General features: G+C 41.8%; 1 protein-coding gene across 1 annotated transcript; it reads left to right on the top strand.

Annotated features, from left to right (window-relative positions):
• Nucleotides 1-1,148: 1,148 nt before the first annotated feature.
• On the top strand, nucleotides 1,149-3,618 carry LOC136253695 (uncharacterized). The gene is made up of 2 exons (XM_066046355.1): nucleotides 1,149-1,204; nucleotides 1,257-3,618. Exons 1-2 carry the CDS (start codon nucleotides 1,149-1,151, stop codon nucleotides 3,616-3,618), a joined length of 2,418 nt encoding a protein of 805 aa, XP_065902427.1.
• Nucleotides 3,619-14,408: the final 10,790 nt, after the last annotated feature.

Genomic DNA, 14,408 nt, shown 5'->3' with positions numbered 1-14,408 from the left:
GTCGACATGAAGCAGTCTGTTATGATAAATACAAATATAATAATCCATGCATATGTAATTGTACTTGCATAGGTCAAACAATACTTGTAAAATTACTAAAGTAATATTGAACGTACCCGCAAGACGGCGCTCACCAGCCCTACTAGATGTTACAAAGTGGACTGGTATTGCTGAGGTGGTGGCTGTACATACACAACACACATCATAATCATTAATCTAAATAATTAATAGTTGATTAAGTAAATGTGTTATCATAATTTTAATGCAACACAGTGAACATTTGAACAATTTCACTTGCTTCAGTTATCCAAACAATTCCACTTATCTGAACACTTTTGGCTAACTATAACAACAAAGCTGTTTGGATAACTGAGGACCCACTGTACTGTATGATAGAAGCACAATAATACAACAATGAGGCAGAAAATAATTAAATGCATAATTTTGACAGTACACTATAAATCATTGACACGCCACCACATTTGCACTATTATTTCACAACAGGGATGCTAATTTTGGAAAATTTTCCATGTTTGCAGTGCTGATTCATAGAAAAAGGTATTTTAATGTTTTAACTCACCAGTCCTGGTAGCTACATGTATCGATGAAGCGAGTTTATCCTTGTAGAGCGTTGCTCCTCAAGGGGGTGGACAAAAGATAGCTAGACTACATACATAATGGACAAGGATGATAATTGAAGGCACCATACCACAAAACAGCCTGTCAGAAACAGGAAATAGGCTGTTCAGCTACTTGTTCATCTTCCAGAGTGTGATGAGAATAATAATATTTAAGTGCGCGCCCCAGAGGGCGATCAGGCATTATTTAGAGTTGAATCATTGTCAGTACCGTAACAAACTTGGGGGCTTGTCTGGGAGACGATACGTCGATGTTCTACCTTTCAACCCTACCTATCGACAAAAGAATTTTATATTGGAACCTTTGCAACCTTCGCCTACGGTGAAAAGCCGATATCGTCGTTGTTCAGAGCGGATTCTTCCAAGGCGTCCGCCATTTTTTTCTTAACCCACTTCTAAAAGTCCTTGGTGCCGGGTTTACAGGCACCTGTAAAGGTATTCTTTTGTCATCCTGTTGGTTTGTTGCGGTCCAGTTTGTTTTCGTAGGGTTCTATCGTCGACTTTCGCTCCATGTCAGATTTCAATGTTGACTCGTTTCTTAGCGATCCTTCGCTTCAAGTGGTAAAGTCGCTGAAGAAGTCTCAGCTACATTAACTTAACGTTCACTTCGTCTACTAGAAAGAACGAACTCTGTCGGTTAGTCACTCAACATTTAGTAGATGAAGAGCTAGTTTCCGAAGAGGAGATCGATGAATCTCAATCCCCAGTTGTAGACCCCAGTGTCGTAGAGTTGAAGCGTCTAGAGCTTCAAGACCGTGAACGGGAACGAGAGGCTAGAGTGAAGCTTCGCGAGTTGGAAGCACGTGAGAAGGAAATGTCACTGCAACTGAAGTTGAGAGAATTAGAGGCAGCAACAGTAGCTCCTTCAACACCTTCCCCTGGACCTCCATTACCCTTTGATGTGAGCAAGCACATCCGCTTTGTCCCGCCATTTCAAGAGAAGGAGGTAGACAAGTACTTTCTGCACTTTGAGAAAGTGGCCACTAGTCTGGTGTGGCCGAAGAATGTGTGGATGGTTTTGCTCCAGAGTGTGCTTATTGGAAAGGGCAGGGAGGTGTATTCAGCTATGAGTGTGGAACAGAGTGGGCAGTATGACAATGTCAAGCAGGCTATTTTGAAGGCGTATGAGCTCGTTCCCGAAGCCTACCGTCAGAATTTTCGGAATTGTCGGAAGCAGGACAAACAAACATACAGGGAGTTTGCCAGGGACAAGGAAGCCTTGTTTGATCGTTGGTGTGCTTCTAAAGAAGTAGTAAAAGATTTTGAGAAGCTTCACCAGCTCATACTTGTAGAAGAGTTTAAGAGTTGTTTGCCCAATAGTATCAAAACCTACATCGATGAGCAAAAGGCAGACAGTCTCCAGCAGGCATCAGTACTCGCCGACGACTACTCCCTAATTCATAGTTCTTTTTCGGACAGTTCACATAATTCGCACAATAGAGGGTTGCACAGTGACACTACTCGCACTCATGCCGATTCCAAGTCCACAGGTAGTGCAGTAGACCCTCAGAGGAATATGCAAAGGTTTACCTCTGGTGGACCAATTTGTAATTATTGCAAACGGAGAGGGCATGTGATCTCAGAATGTCGCACTTTGGAAAAGAGGAGGAATCATCCTACTGGCCACTCATTGGTTCAAGCTGTGAATAGACCTTCCCCTCCTAGTCCCAAGCCCCAGGACTTGGATAGTTATCGTCCGTTTGTATCCGAAGGGCGCGTGTCCCTTCCAGAGGGTGGAGATACTATGGCTGTGAAGATTTTACATGACACTGGTGCCACACAGTCTCTTATTGCTTCCCATGTTTTGCCGTTGTCGGATCAGACTTCTGCTGGTGCAAGTGTGCTCATCCAAGGAGTAGGCCTGGATGTAATGAGAGTACCACTTCATCAGATACACCTTCAGTCGGATTTGGTATCTGGCCCCGTAGTAGTAGGAGTCAGACCTAGCTTACCAGTGAAAGGTGTGTCTCTAATCCTGGGCAACGATCTGGCCGGTGGCAAGGTTCAACCTGACTTGCAAGTTATTAGCAACATTGAGCAAATACTGTGTTCAAGACCTACTACTGATGGGGTTTCGGACACTTTCCCAGCTTGTGTGGTGACAAGAGCAGCAGCGCGACGTGCTCAGGCACAACAGAATTGTGCACCTACCAACCAGCCGGATACTGGAAGTGACGAGGGAGATGACCAGGCTGAAGACAACCTGTCAATAGCGCAAGATGTACTTGACCAGGCTGTAGAGAGTCAGTCAGTACTGCAGGATCGAGGTGACCAGACTGATGATGATCGCGGAACAGTACAAGATGCAGGTAACCTTCCTGTATCTAGTAGGCAACTCATTGCTGATCAGGAGAGTGATCAAGAGGTTAACCAGTTGGCGCAGTTTGCTGTTAGTGAGGAAGAGGCTGGTCGTCAAGCACAATGTTTCTACCTTAAATCTGGCGTACTGATGAGGAAGTGGCGACCAAGAGATGCCCCTGCTGATGAGGAATGGCAGGTTGTCCACCAGATAATTGTACCCAGAAAGTACCGAGGAGAAGTGCTAAGTTTAGCTCACGAGTCACCCATGGCAGGCCATCTGGGCGTCAACAAGACGTACTCCAGAATTCTCACCCATTTCTATTGGCCACATCTAAGGAAGGACGTCTCCGAATTTTGTAAGTGTTGTCATGTATGTCAGAAGGTTGGTAAACCTAATCAAACGATTCCAGTGGCACCTCTTAAACCCATCCCAGTGTGTAGTGAGCCTTTCAGTCAGGTCATTATTGATTGTGTTGGTCCTTTACCAAAGACTAAGTCAGGTAACCAGTATTTGCTCACAATTATGTGCAGATTTACACGCTTTCCAGAGGCTATCCCTCTTTGTAACATTAAGGCACCCCGAATAGCTGAGTCTCTTGTCAAGTTTTTCACCCTTGTTGGCCTACCTTCCCTGATACAGTCTGATCAAGGCTCCAATTTTATGTCTAGTCTCATGTAACAGGTTACACACCAATTATGGATTAAGCAATGCAAATCCTCTGCTTATCACCCTGAGACCCAAGGAGCACTTGAACGCTTTCATCAGACTCTGAAAACTATGATTCGCGCGTACTGTTCTCAATTTGAGAAGCAATGGGACCAGGGGATTCACTTGTTACTTTTTGCCGTGCGAGAAGCTGTCCAGGAATCATTGGGCTTCAGTCCTTTTGAATTAGTTTTTGGCCGGACAGTCCGTGGCCCTTTAAAGCTATTGAAGGAAGGCTGGCTTACAGAAGAACCTCCCACAAACCTGCTGGATCAGGTTTCGGCCCTCCGTACCAGGCTTACAGCTGCTGGCGAACTCACTCAGAAGAACTTGAAATCTGCCCAAACCAAGATGAAGTGCTGGTATGACAAGAAAGCAAAATTACGCACTTTCAATGTAGGCGACAAAGTTCTGGTATTGTTGCCACTTAAGAATCACACACTTCAGGCCAGGTATTCTGGTCCTTATTTGATATTGAAGAAAGTGAATGATGTTGATTATGTCATCAGTACCCCTGACAGACGTAAGACTCGTCGCCTTTGTCATGTCAATATGTTGAAACCGTACTGGGAGAAGGCTCCAACACAGAGCCAAGACGTTCACCCAACTTTGATGGTAGCTGTTGAGAAGCCAACAGAAAGGGAAGATTTCCCTCTGGGTAACGACATGACAGGAGATAGCGTCAAGCTGAAGAACTCTGGTGTTTTAGCCAAATTAGAAGTGAAGATGCAGCACCTTACAGCTTCCAAGCAGACTCAACTTTCTTCCCTGCTCTTGGAGTTTGTGGACTTATTTCCAGATGTGCCGAAGCAGACTACCTTAGCAGTTCATGATGTAGATGTTGGAGATGCTAGTCCCATTAAGCAGCACCCGTATCGGGTCAACCCATTGAAGCTAGAAGTGGTGAGACAGGAGATTGAGTACATGTTGGCTAACCATATTATAGAACCAAGCCAGAGTCAATGGAGTTCTCCCTGCGTGCTCGTTCCGAAGGGGGACGGAAGTTACAGATTTTGCACTGATTTCCGCAAGGTGAATCTGATCACTAAAGCGGATTCATACCCCATTCCCCGCGTGGAGGACTGCATAGACAAGATTGGTGGTGCCGAGTACGTTAGCAAGTTTGATCTTCTGAAGGGATATTGGCAGGTTCCCTTAACACCTCGCGCAAAGGAAGTAACAGCATTCGTGACTCCTACTGGTTTCTTTCAGTATAAAGTGATGCCTTTCGGGTTAAAGAATGCACCAGCAACATTTCAGAGAATGATCCACCAAGTTCTTGCTGGCCTAGAAGGATGTGAAGGGTACATTGACGACATCGTTATTTTTAGTGATACCTGGGAGCAGCACCTGCAGTGGATTCAGCAGTTTTTGATGCGGCTCAGGCAAGCTCAGCTCACTGTCAATTTAGCCAAGAGTGAGTTTGGTCAGGCATGTGTAACTTACTTAGGCCATGTTGTTGGTAGAGGGGGAATTAAACCCATTCATGCCAAGGTAGAGGCAATAATGAACTTTCCTAGACCCAGTAGCAAGAATCAACTAATGAGTTTCTTGGGCATGGTAGGCTTCTATCGGAAGTTTTGCAAGAACTTTGCAGTTGTGGCTGAACCTCTTACCCGACTCCTTCAGAAGAAACACAGCTTTGTGTGGAAAGATGACCAGCAGCAAGCTTTCTCTAAAATAAAGAGGCTTCTCACCTCAGCCCCAGTACTAGCGATGCCAGACTTCGAGAAGCCATTCATGATACATGTGGATGCAAGTGATTTGGGAATGGGGGCTGTTCTGATGCAAGAGGATGTACACAAGTTAGAACATCCAATCTGTTATTTCTCGAAGAAATTTAATGCCGCTCAGAGAAACTACTCCACTAGTGAAAAAGAGGCATTGGGATTGATATCAGCTCTACAGCAATTTGAGTTCTACATAACACCAGCCCAGTTCCCTATAGACATTTTCACGGATCACAATCCTTTGGTTTTCCTTAATCGCGTAAAGAATCGTAACCAGCGTCTATTGAGGTGGAGTTTAATGCTACAGGAGTACACCCTCAACATACACCACATCCCAGGAAAGCACAACGTTGTTGCAGATGCATTATCGCGAGGACTTTGACACTGGTATAATATTGTTGTAATGTGTGAATTTATTGTTTTACTGGCATTTTTAGGCAGTTCATGTAATTTTATTGTATTTAGGCCATTTGTTTTGTTGTACCAACCCTCTTTTCATGGGGGGGGGGTGTGTGATGAGAATAATAATATTTAAGTGCGCGCGCCCCAGAGGGCGATCAGGCATTATTTAGAGTTGAATCGTTATCAGTACCGTAACAAGAGTGTTGGAATCCTCTACACCATATTCCTGGTGTTCATAGTCTTGCACAAACATTTGGAGTTGTTACACAGAAAAGCAGACCAGAAGGCAAGTTTGATGTGAATTATTAGCCTGATAATGCAACAACCTCATGCTGGTGTCATCTCAGTTTGGGATATGGTTACATGATTTTGCTAACATACAATAGACAAGATAGGTCTTGTGTGAGATCACATGATCCAGACATAATGTTGATAGTGTGCAATTGTTGCTCTGAGTTTACTGAGGACCAGCAAATGATGTGTACATACTGGAGCTTATGAGCCAGCTTTTCACCAGTGCTGCTGTATCACGAGTGCTCAATAAGGGGCAAGATGGGCAACAGATTGACTACAACATGATAATTGAAGGCACCACCTGACCACAAAACACCCAGTCAAGAGGCAGATACCATAAGCTGAAATCTCTCACAAAGCACACTCAAGCTACCTGCTCATTTTTCAGTGTGTTTGAGCCCTTGACACCACATCCCAGACCTACACAGAAGTCTTACGTGGTTATACAGGCCATCTGAAAAAACCATCTACCAAAAGCAAACCAGACAAGTTTGGTATGTAAATTGTTAACCCACAGCTACAGCCTTGCTTCTTTGGCGGAAACACCTCAAATTTTGTGGAGAAAAACCTTTCACAATATTAAATACCTACGATGTGTGCGCTACTGTCTTACTGTTTTATCTTTGATCCTTCTTTATCGTGGCCATCTCTCATGGGTACGGCTTCCATCAAAACACGCACACCACAGCGCCCCAACATATTGGAATAAACGTGTAGTATAATGTACGTAGCAAGCACGTGATTTAATGTTGGGATACACCTCGGGATATGCTGCTGCCTGTTCAACATTGCCACTACACACGTAAGGATTAGAGTGTTTGCTTTGGCTTGAAGGTGGTTTCTTTTCTGAGTTTAAAAACAGGTTGTATATGGTGCCTCTCTACAGACTCTATGGGTAGCTTTCCCAGAGCACTTTTCAGGCGTACTACAACTGAAAAACACCGTAGTATAGTGTATCTCGTCATCTAGAAAGTGGGCGTGACCTGTACTTATGCGAACTAAAAGTAAGAACAGCCCTGAGGCACTTTGCTGAGAGAATTAGTGGAAAATAATACTGTAGACACACTATAAAACAGTTGAAAAGATACTTCTGTGGGTAATGTGTTGTTTAAAGCGGTTTGTTAAAAATCCGCATCCTTAGGAATGTTTAGCTGTGTATTTCGAGAATTGCAGGGGGGGGGGGGGATTACTAAATACGGTCATTCAATAAAAATTTACAAAAAAGTACACAAACAAGTACAAGAAAAAAATAGGAATTTTCCATATGAGTAGGGACTGCAGCAATAAAAAGCACTGAAACAAGCCGCTGAGACAAAACACAACTGAATGATTGAATTTTAATCCCTACTTTAATCCCAAATTTTTTCTTGCACTTGTATAATTGCACATCTTCAACCTAATGTTTTCATTAGAAATTGAAGTCTATACTAAGCTAAGTGTCTAACAAGTTTATCCATTAATGCAAACAAAATAGACATATGTGACTGGATTTGTGAAAAGGGGTATTCCACACACATCCAATATGCCAACTTTGACAACTTAAACCTTCAGACTGAAAGCTGCTATTAACTTAAAATTTGATCAGTGGTAAGCTCCAACACTGCTTTGTGAATGGGATAAATTTCAGGTTTATATGTTTATTAAACACTAAGTTATGATTTTTGAAGCTCATAGAAATGTATGTGCGTGGAAGACCCCTTTTCACAAATCTGGTCATATATATTAGAAAATATGAACCACTGAGCAAAAACTGCCATTATTGCAAAATCCTATTTTGCTATTAAAAAGCATTGAAATAAACTGGGTAAAAATACGTATGCTACATAAATTTTACTCACGTTTCAATAGCTTCGTTATATGCACTGAAACAAAGCTCAAATGAATAAAACCTACATGCCACCAGAATCCCGTTTGTTGAGAGTAAGAAAATCTTTATTTTTAATTCTTGCTCATACACAGTGCACAGTGTGTGAGTTATGGGTGCTTGTTTATGATGTGGTAGTAAAACGTTTACCATCATTATTTACTTGTTGAAACAGCCTTCTTCTTTGTCTCCACGTAAATGTACAGGAAAAACACTATACCTTGATCGATGTGCCAGTTCATGGGGAACATACCAAGCCAAACCCATTTTTGTAGCTTGTTTCAAGTCTTGAGTTAATTATGATCAATTAAATAAGTTCCTGCAATTTATTTGCCATACTGTGTTGTACAAATCGAGCCTATTCCTATTCCAACTGTCTAGCAATATAACTCGCAAAACTATTCATCACTAAAAGCTGAAACTTTGGTTGTCCACTCTTTTGTTACTATAGCTAACAGAGAAGCAATAAAAGAAAACAGCTGGTTTTGCTCAGCAGGTAACAATTATGAAACTGAAAAATTCATAAACCAACAAGGATCATGTGTCATCAAAAGTACCAAAGTACATACGCTGGCAAAGTTAAATATTGGGTTTATTTGATATAACCACAATACTTGTTGATCTTTCCAGTTTGATTTGTGGATTTATTCAGCAATCCCTATTCCTAAACTTTGGACATGTCTATAACCCAAAGTGTAATAATAGCACACTTTGACACTTTCCCATTCAAAGTACAACATAGTAAAGCAACACATTATAAATAAACATCCACATATAAGGAAGGACGCATACACATGCATACACAAACACATGTACATGTACACACAACAAATACAGGACAGAGAAAACATTTAAACATACCATGGATCCCACTGCCTGATGACGACGTCATCGATCCTATGATGGTGAAATTATATCCTTACAGTACATTATAGGTAAAGCTTATCAACTTACCACTGGTGGCACTACATGTCACGGTGGGGGCTACATAGTAAAACAGTACATACGTATATTAACAAAGATGACGATTAATATTATAAGAAATTTGAACACAACTTAACTTTGAGCACAACTTTAAAAGCCATATTCTGTCTGTATTAACATGTAGAGATTAATCCCACTTAGTTGCCTCTGATTTAAATGTGGTTCAAAAAATTACATATAAAGAAGTTTGCTACATGGCACGGACACTATTTTGCTTAATCACAAAACACTGTAATTTTCCCAAACCAACCTGCAGAACTAATTCACAGTGCTTTTGTTTCATTGTAATACTATGTAGTGAAGGCTGCAAGCTATTTCAATGGCTTTCAAGACATTGAAATAGCTCAGAACATTCCCTTCCAAATATCTGCCATACAATTTGCCATAGAAAAAGTGAGTTCTTTTCAATTAACCTTAACATGACACGCTTAAATTTCCTCTGAATTTCTTTTGCTATAGCTCATCTTAATCACTGTTCACTGCTCTTTCTAAATCTGGTTTAGAATCTGAGGTATCTATCATGTGTCGCAGGTTATTAAGCCCTTTATTGCATGCTCCCGAAACGCCCAACACAAAATTTATGGGGAAATTTGCTACACTGGGTCAGTTTAGGTTATTTTTACGTGCCAAATTTCTGTGAAACGGATTTCTTTGGCATTATTGTACTTGCAGTGAGTTGCTCTACACGTATTAAGCTAGGAAAGTTACTAACAGACTTGAGGTAGGTGGTACACGATAATAAATTTAATTCTTAACGGTTCTTCAATCGAAATGCATTGGACATGCCTGTTCCAGCTGGCATTTTTACCATCAACAAAAGTGTAGCAAATGTCCGCAAACTTCTTGATATGCTTGTCCCACAATACAATTAACTATCACACACACACACACACACACACACACACATTAGATTTAACTCACCAGTGGGATCAGGTGCACGGCTACTGCCGTCTGCACCAGTTCCTGTGGGCGATGGGGATCTGGACATTCCTATAAACAATATAATCACATTATAATATGTACGTAGTACTGTAGTAACCTCTAGATAGTCATGATGGTTCACAAATGACTGACGAGTTGATGTGGGGTACCCTAATGCCATTCCAAATAAATTCTCTGTTTCCCGTCCTGGAGTCAAGCATATTTCCATGTGGGCGGGCGGTCCATTTCCATTATTTCATTATAAGTTTTGCAGCTTTTAAAGCCATTATTTACCTGGCACAACCATGAAAGCTACATAAGAGCATGCTTAAGCTTGTTCCTTCCTTTTCAAGTTGCAAAAATAGTACAAACGTGAAGTTTGCGTCAACTCGATAGCACTGCTGACACTGTTTCAAGATGGCTTTTCTGAGCCTGTCAGTATGCAAGAATAACCGGAAAATAATGGAAGAATACGGAATAATGGGCTGACAGTAACCAGATGCGGGCAGTGGACGGGAAACAGAGAATTTATTTGGAGTCGTCTAAAGTATTCTTAATGTCTAAGGATTGTTGTTGATAACCAACACGTTCCAATTGTCACAACAAACAACAGTGACCTTTCACGTTTTCATAAACAACATGCATACATCAGCTAATTTTTCAATGATAGCTACACAGAGCGCAGTCCGCTTAAGCTAATACAACATTCTACTGAGCTTATAGTAGCCGAATGACACTGGCTGTGAGCTGCTATAAATGGCACTGAAGACACCTTGAATCATGAGGCAGACGGCATTGACTACTATTTTATCTAGCCGTGAACTGAACATGCATGCACTTTCTAGCATGGTTCTACGCCGACCTTAACGATTCTGACATGAAGTGCGGCTAGTCCCGGCAGCGTTTGAGCCATGTCATATCGACAGTAGACTGACTACAAGACATAGAAGCCGGGTTTTGTTAAGCCATTCTGGCCTTAAGGACTGCACATGCCGCGTACATACAACAGTAAAGATAGATACTCACCCACTGGCCACAGACTAGTCTAATACTTGGAAACGTCGCACTCAGTCGGATGAATTCACTCAACGTCAAACCTGGCGCGATCCTTTCCAATACGCGTACGGTTGCTACCAATTACACTCAAAGTGGAATCAGCGACCTTACCGTGTTCTGGTGGCGGGTCGAGTCAAGGTGGCCAATTTATAGGGCTCAGATCAGCACGTGAGGTGCAAGATTACGCAATAAGGTTGCGCATGCGCAATTATATACGAAGATCACGAAAACAGGATTTAATGTAGCACCATGTAGTTGATTGTTATACTCATGGGATGATAGGCCGGTGGGTATACATCATGAAGACCATCCCCAATGTCGGGCCCCTGTTTCAGCCTCTAGAGGATGCCATCCGTTTGAAGCTGATCCCTGCCCTCACTGGTCATGGTGCTTGTTCTGCCTTAGAGCGTGATGTGCTCTCTCTACCCTGCCGCCTAGGTGGCTTGGGTATTGTCAATCCTGTAGACATTGCTGATTCTCAGTTTACTGCATCTATCAAAATCACACACTCTCTGAGATCTTTGATTGTTGCTCAGAATCTACTAGCCCCTCTACCCGACGTTAGTTCTATCAAGGCTCAGATTCATCAGGATCGTCGCTCTACTTTGAGGGGGGGGGGGGGGGGGGGGGCTTCTACGATCAAATCTAATCTTTCGTCACAATCCCAAAGAGTTTTAGACCTGAACAGTGAACCGGGTGCTTCTGCCTGGCTGACAGCATTGCCTTTAGCAGAGCAGGGATTCCATCTGATGAAGCAAGAATTTTGGGATGCCTTGCATCTCAGATACGGCTGGAAGCTCCTGAACATACCCAGTCACTGTGTTTGTGGGGTCCCATTTTCTGCTGATCATGCTATGATTTGCAGACATGGAGGCCTCACATTTGTTCGCCACAATGCTTTGCGAAACATCACTGCAGAGTGGCTTTCCAAGACATGTCATGGTGTGGCCCTTGAGCCACCTTTACAGCCACTTACTGGGGAGATCATTGCACCTAAGACTGCCAACCGTCAGGATGAGGCTAGGGCAGACATTCATGCTAGGGGATTCTGGGGGCAGCGGCAAAGTGCCTTTTTTGTGTTTCATCCTAATGCACCGAGCTACCGCAACACCAGTGTCCCCTCTTTGTATCGACGTCACGAGGCACAGAAGAAACATGAGTATGGTGACCGTGTCAGAGAGGTTGAGCAGGCCTCCTTCACTCCCCTTGTGTTTGCGACCACTGGAGGTATGGGAAGGGAGGCAATAGTTTTCTACCGTCGTTTGGCTGACCATCTATCTCGCCGCGGCTCTACTAGTTACAGTCAGACTCTGGCTTTTATCCGATGCACATTGTCTTTTTCTTTACTTCGGTCAGCTACAATGTGCATACGTGGAAGTAGGTCCATCTCGCATCGCTCCTCTGATGCCTCTCCTGAGATGGGCCGCATTGATGAGTACAGGGACTTTTAAACTTTTAGCAATCTGGTCCTTTTTATTCAGTTGTCCAGCACGTGCTTTCTTTGTGCTGGGGGTGGTAGGCAAGGGCAGTCCATCCAGCCCGGGGAAAAAAATTGTTATGTCGTAGTGAGCATGCATGCTTTAATATGTGAATTAATGGTCAGGGTTCAATGCCTGATTCACTCATGACTTTTATTCTCATGCACGTTCGCTTTTGGTACTATAGCTAGAGTGGTGAGGGCAGTAACTTCCATACAGTGACACTTACACACGAGTGAGACCGGCATGCATACTAGAATGTGCTTTAAAATATAATTATATTGTTGACAGTATTCATTTACCCTTTCACCATAATTATAATAGCTAGCTATCTACATGCTTTCAACACTTAGCTAGGTACTCGTGGACACAGAGTTATGCTAGATTTACTCTATGCCATTAAATAAATTGTGTAGCTATGTAGATTCATTAGTTGCCAATTTATCTCATCTCTTCTTTACAGACTAAATTAATTAACTGTGTTTGTACTGTTTCTATGAGTTCTAGCTACACAAATAAAAAATCATGCAGACTATAGCTAGCAATGCTATTTAGGATTGGCAAAACAAAAATCTTGCCAATTAATTTTATATATATATTCGCTCAAAAATGGACACTATTGTACTTATTCACAGAAACAAGCCATACCATAATGATCTTCTCACTCCAGAAAACTAGGAAAATACAAATAAAGTTCAATTCATCTAAATGAATCCATCTAGCTAGGTAATTACCTCAGTTTATCAAACATCAAGTGGAAGAGATTAACCAGTCAATTCCAAACATCACCTGGCAGCATGGTTCATCCGATGACAATCCAGCGGACCTCCTCACTAAAGGACTCACTTTTGAGCAGTTTCATACCTCTTCATTGTGGTGGCATGGACAAAACTGGTTACTTGATGAAAGGAAGTGGCAAGAAAAAAGACCTATACATAAAGCATTGTTATCAAGTCTATAGTCAGTAAATAGTTACAACATACAAATTGGCTAAATACCTGTGGGTAGTGATAGATGAACATTTAACTTGGAAGAAACATGCTAACAATAATAGCAAAACTGTCAAAGGTGAAGCAAAAGCCTTTCTACAATGAAATTTTATCCACGTAGTGTTACATTAGTGCCACCTCTTATAACTTGCACATTTGCTGCAAAATGCTTGAACTAAATAATATATAGTTGCAATGCTGGCACTCTTAGCAGTTGAGACCAATCTTAGCAGTTGCAATGCTAACACTTGCAACTGTGAGAGCCTTTCTTATAAACTGACACCACAAAATCATTTTCCAGTCTGTTGAAAGCTTCCCCTGACAGAGATGCACTAAATATTGAAGTTAATTTATGGTTGTGCCAGGTAAATAGTAGTTTGAAAGCTACCAATAATGGAAATGCTGGAACAACTGCATGCATATCTGAGTCCACCTAACTACACCAACTGTTACGTATATACTGAACTAGCCTATGTAATTACAAGAACCATCCTACAGATGGAGATGTTCCTCATGCAGGTATAGCTGCGAACAACCTCAGTACACAGGTTTCACTGTATAACAGAAACAGCCTGAACACAAAACTATCGCAGAAATGTCAAATTAATCTACACTAGAGATGCAGCGATATAACCCATATCATATCATTTTAAAACAATATCACTGTATCAATAAAAAGTCAAACTGTATTGATATAATCTATCACATATTGTGGCTTAACATGTTTGACAATCAAATTATTGTACATTGTGGTTAAACTGCGTAATATGTAGTGCTTCTAAAAGAAAAATTACCTCACTTGTTTCTCTTTAAAAAAAACAAAAAAAAACAATAACATAGACCATTAGACTCCGCTTTGTATCGCGCAATATACTGCTGTATCGTGATACACCAGAGGCAATACATCGATACATCTACACACTGTATTGTTGCATCTCTAATCTACACACAGATCTACAGCATTCAATTATAATATTTCACCTGTCTAGGCTAAAAGTAATAAAAAAAAATTGTTTAAAAGCTTTTTCTCATTCCATATCTCCAA

The sequence above is a fragment of the Dysidea avara genome, chromosome 4 (assembly GCF_963678975.1).
Source record: "Dysidea avara chromosome 4, odDysAvar1.4, whole genome shotgun sequence".
NCBI lineage: Eukaryota > Metazoa > Porifera > Demospongiae > Dictyoceratida > Dysideidae > Dysidea > Dysidea avara.
This window is presented reverse-complemented; position numbering and strand designations above follow the sequence as displayed.

Excerpts from the sequence above, each read along its gene's own strand:
- LOC136253695 (XM_066046355.1), top strand. The coding sequence starts at position 1,149 with ATGTCAGATTTCAATGTTGACTCGTTTCTTAGCGATCCTTCGCTTCAA. Across the intron at positions 1,205-1,256 it reads CCTTCGCTTCAAGTGGTAAA|AAAGAACGAACTCTGTCGGT; the intron begins GTCGCTGAAGAA and ends TTCGTCTACTAG.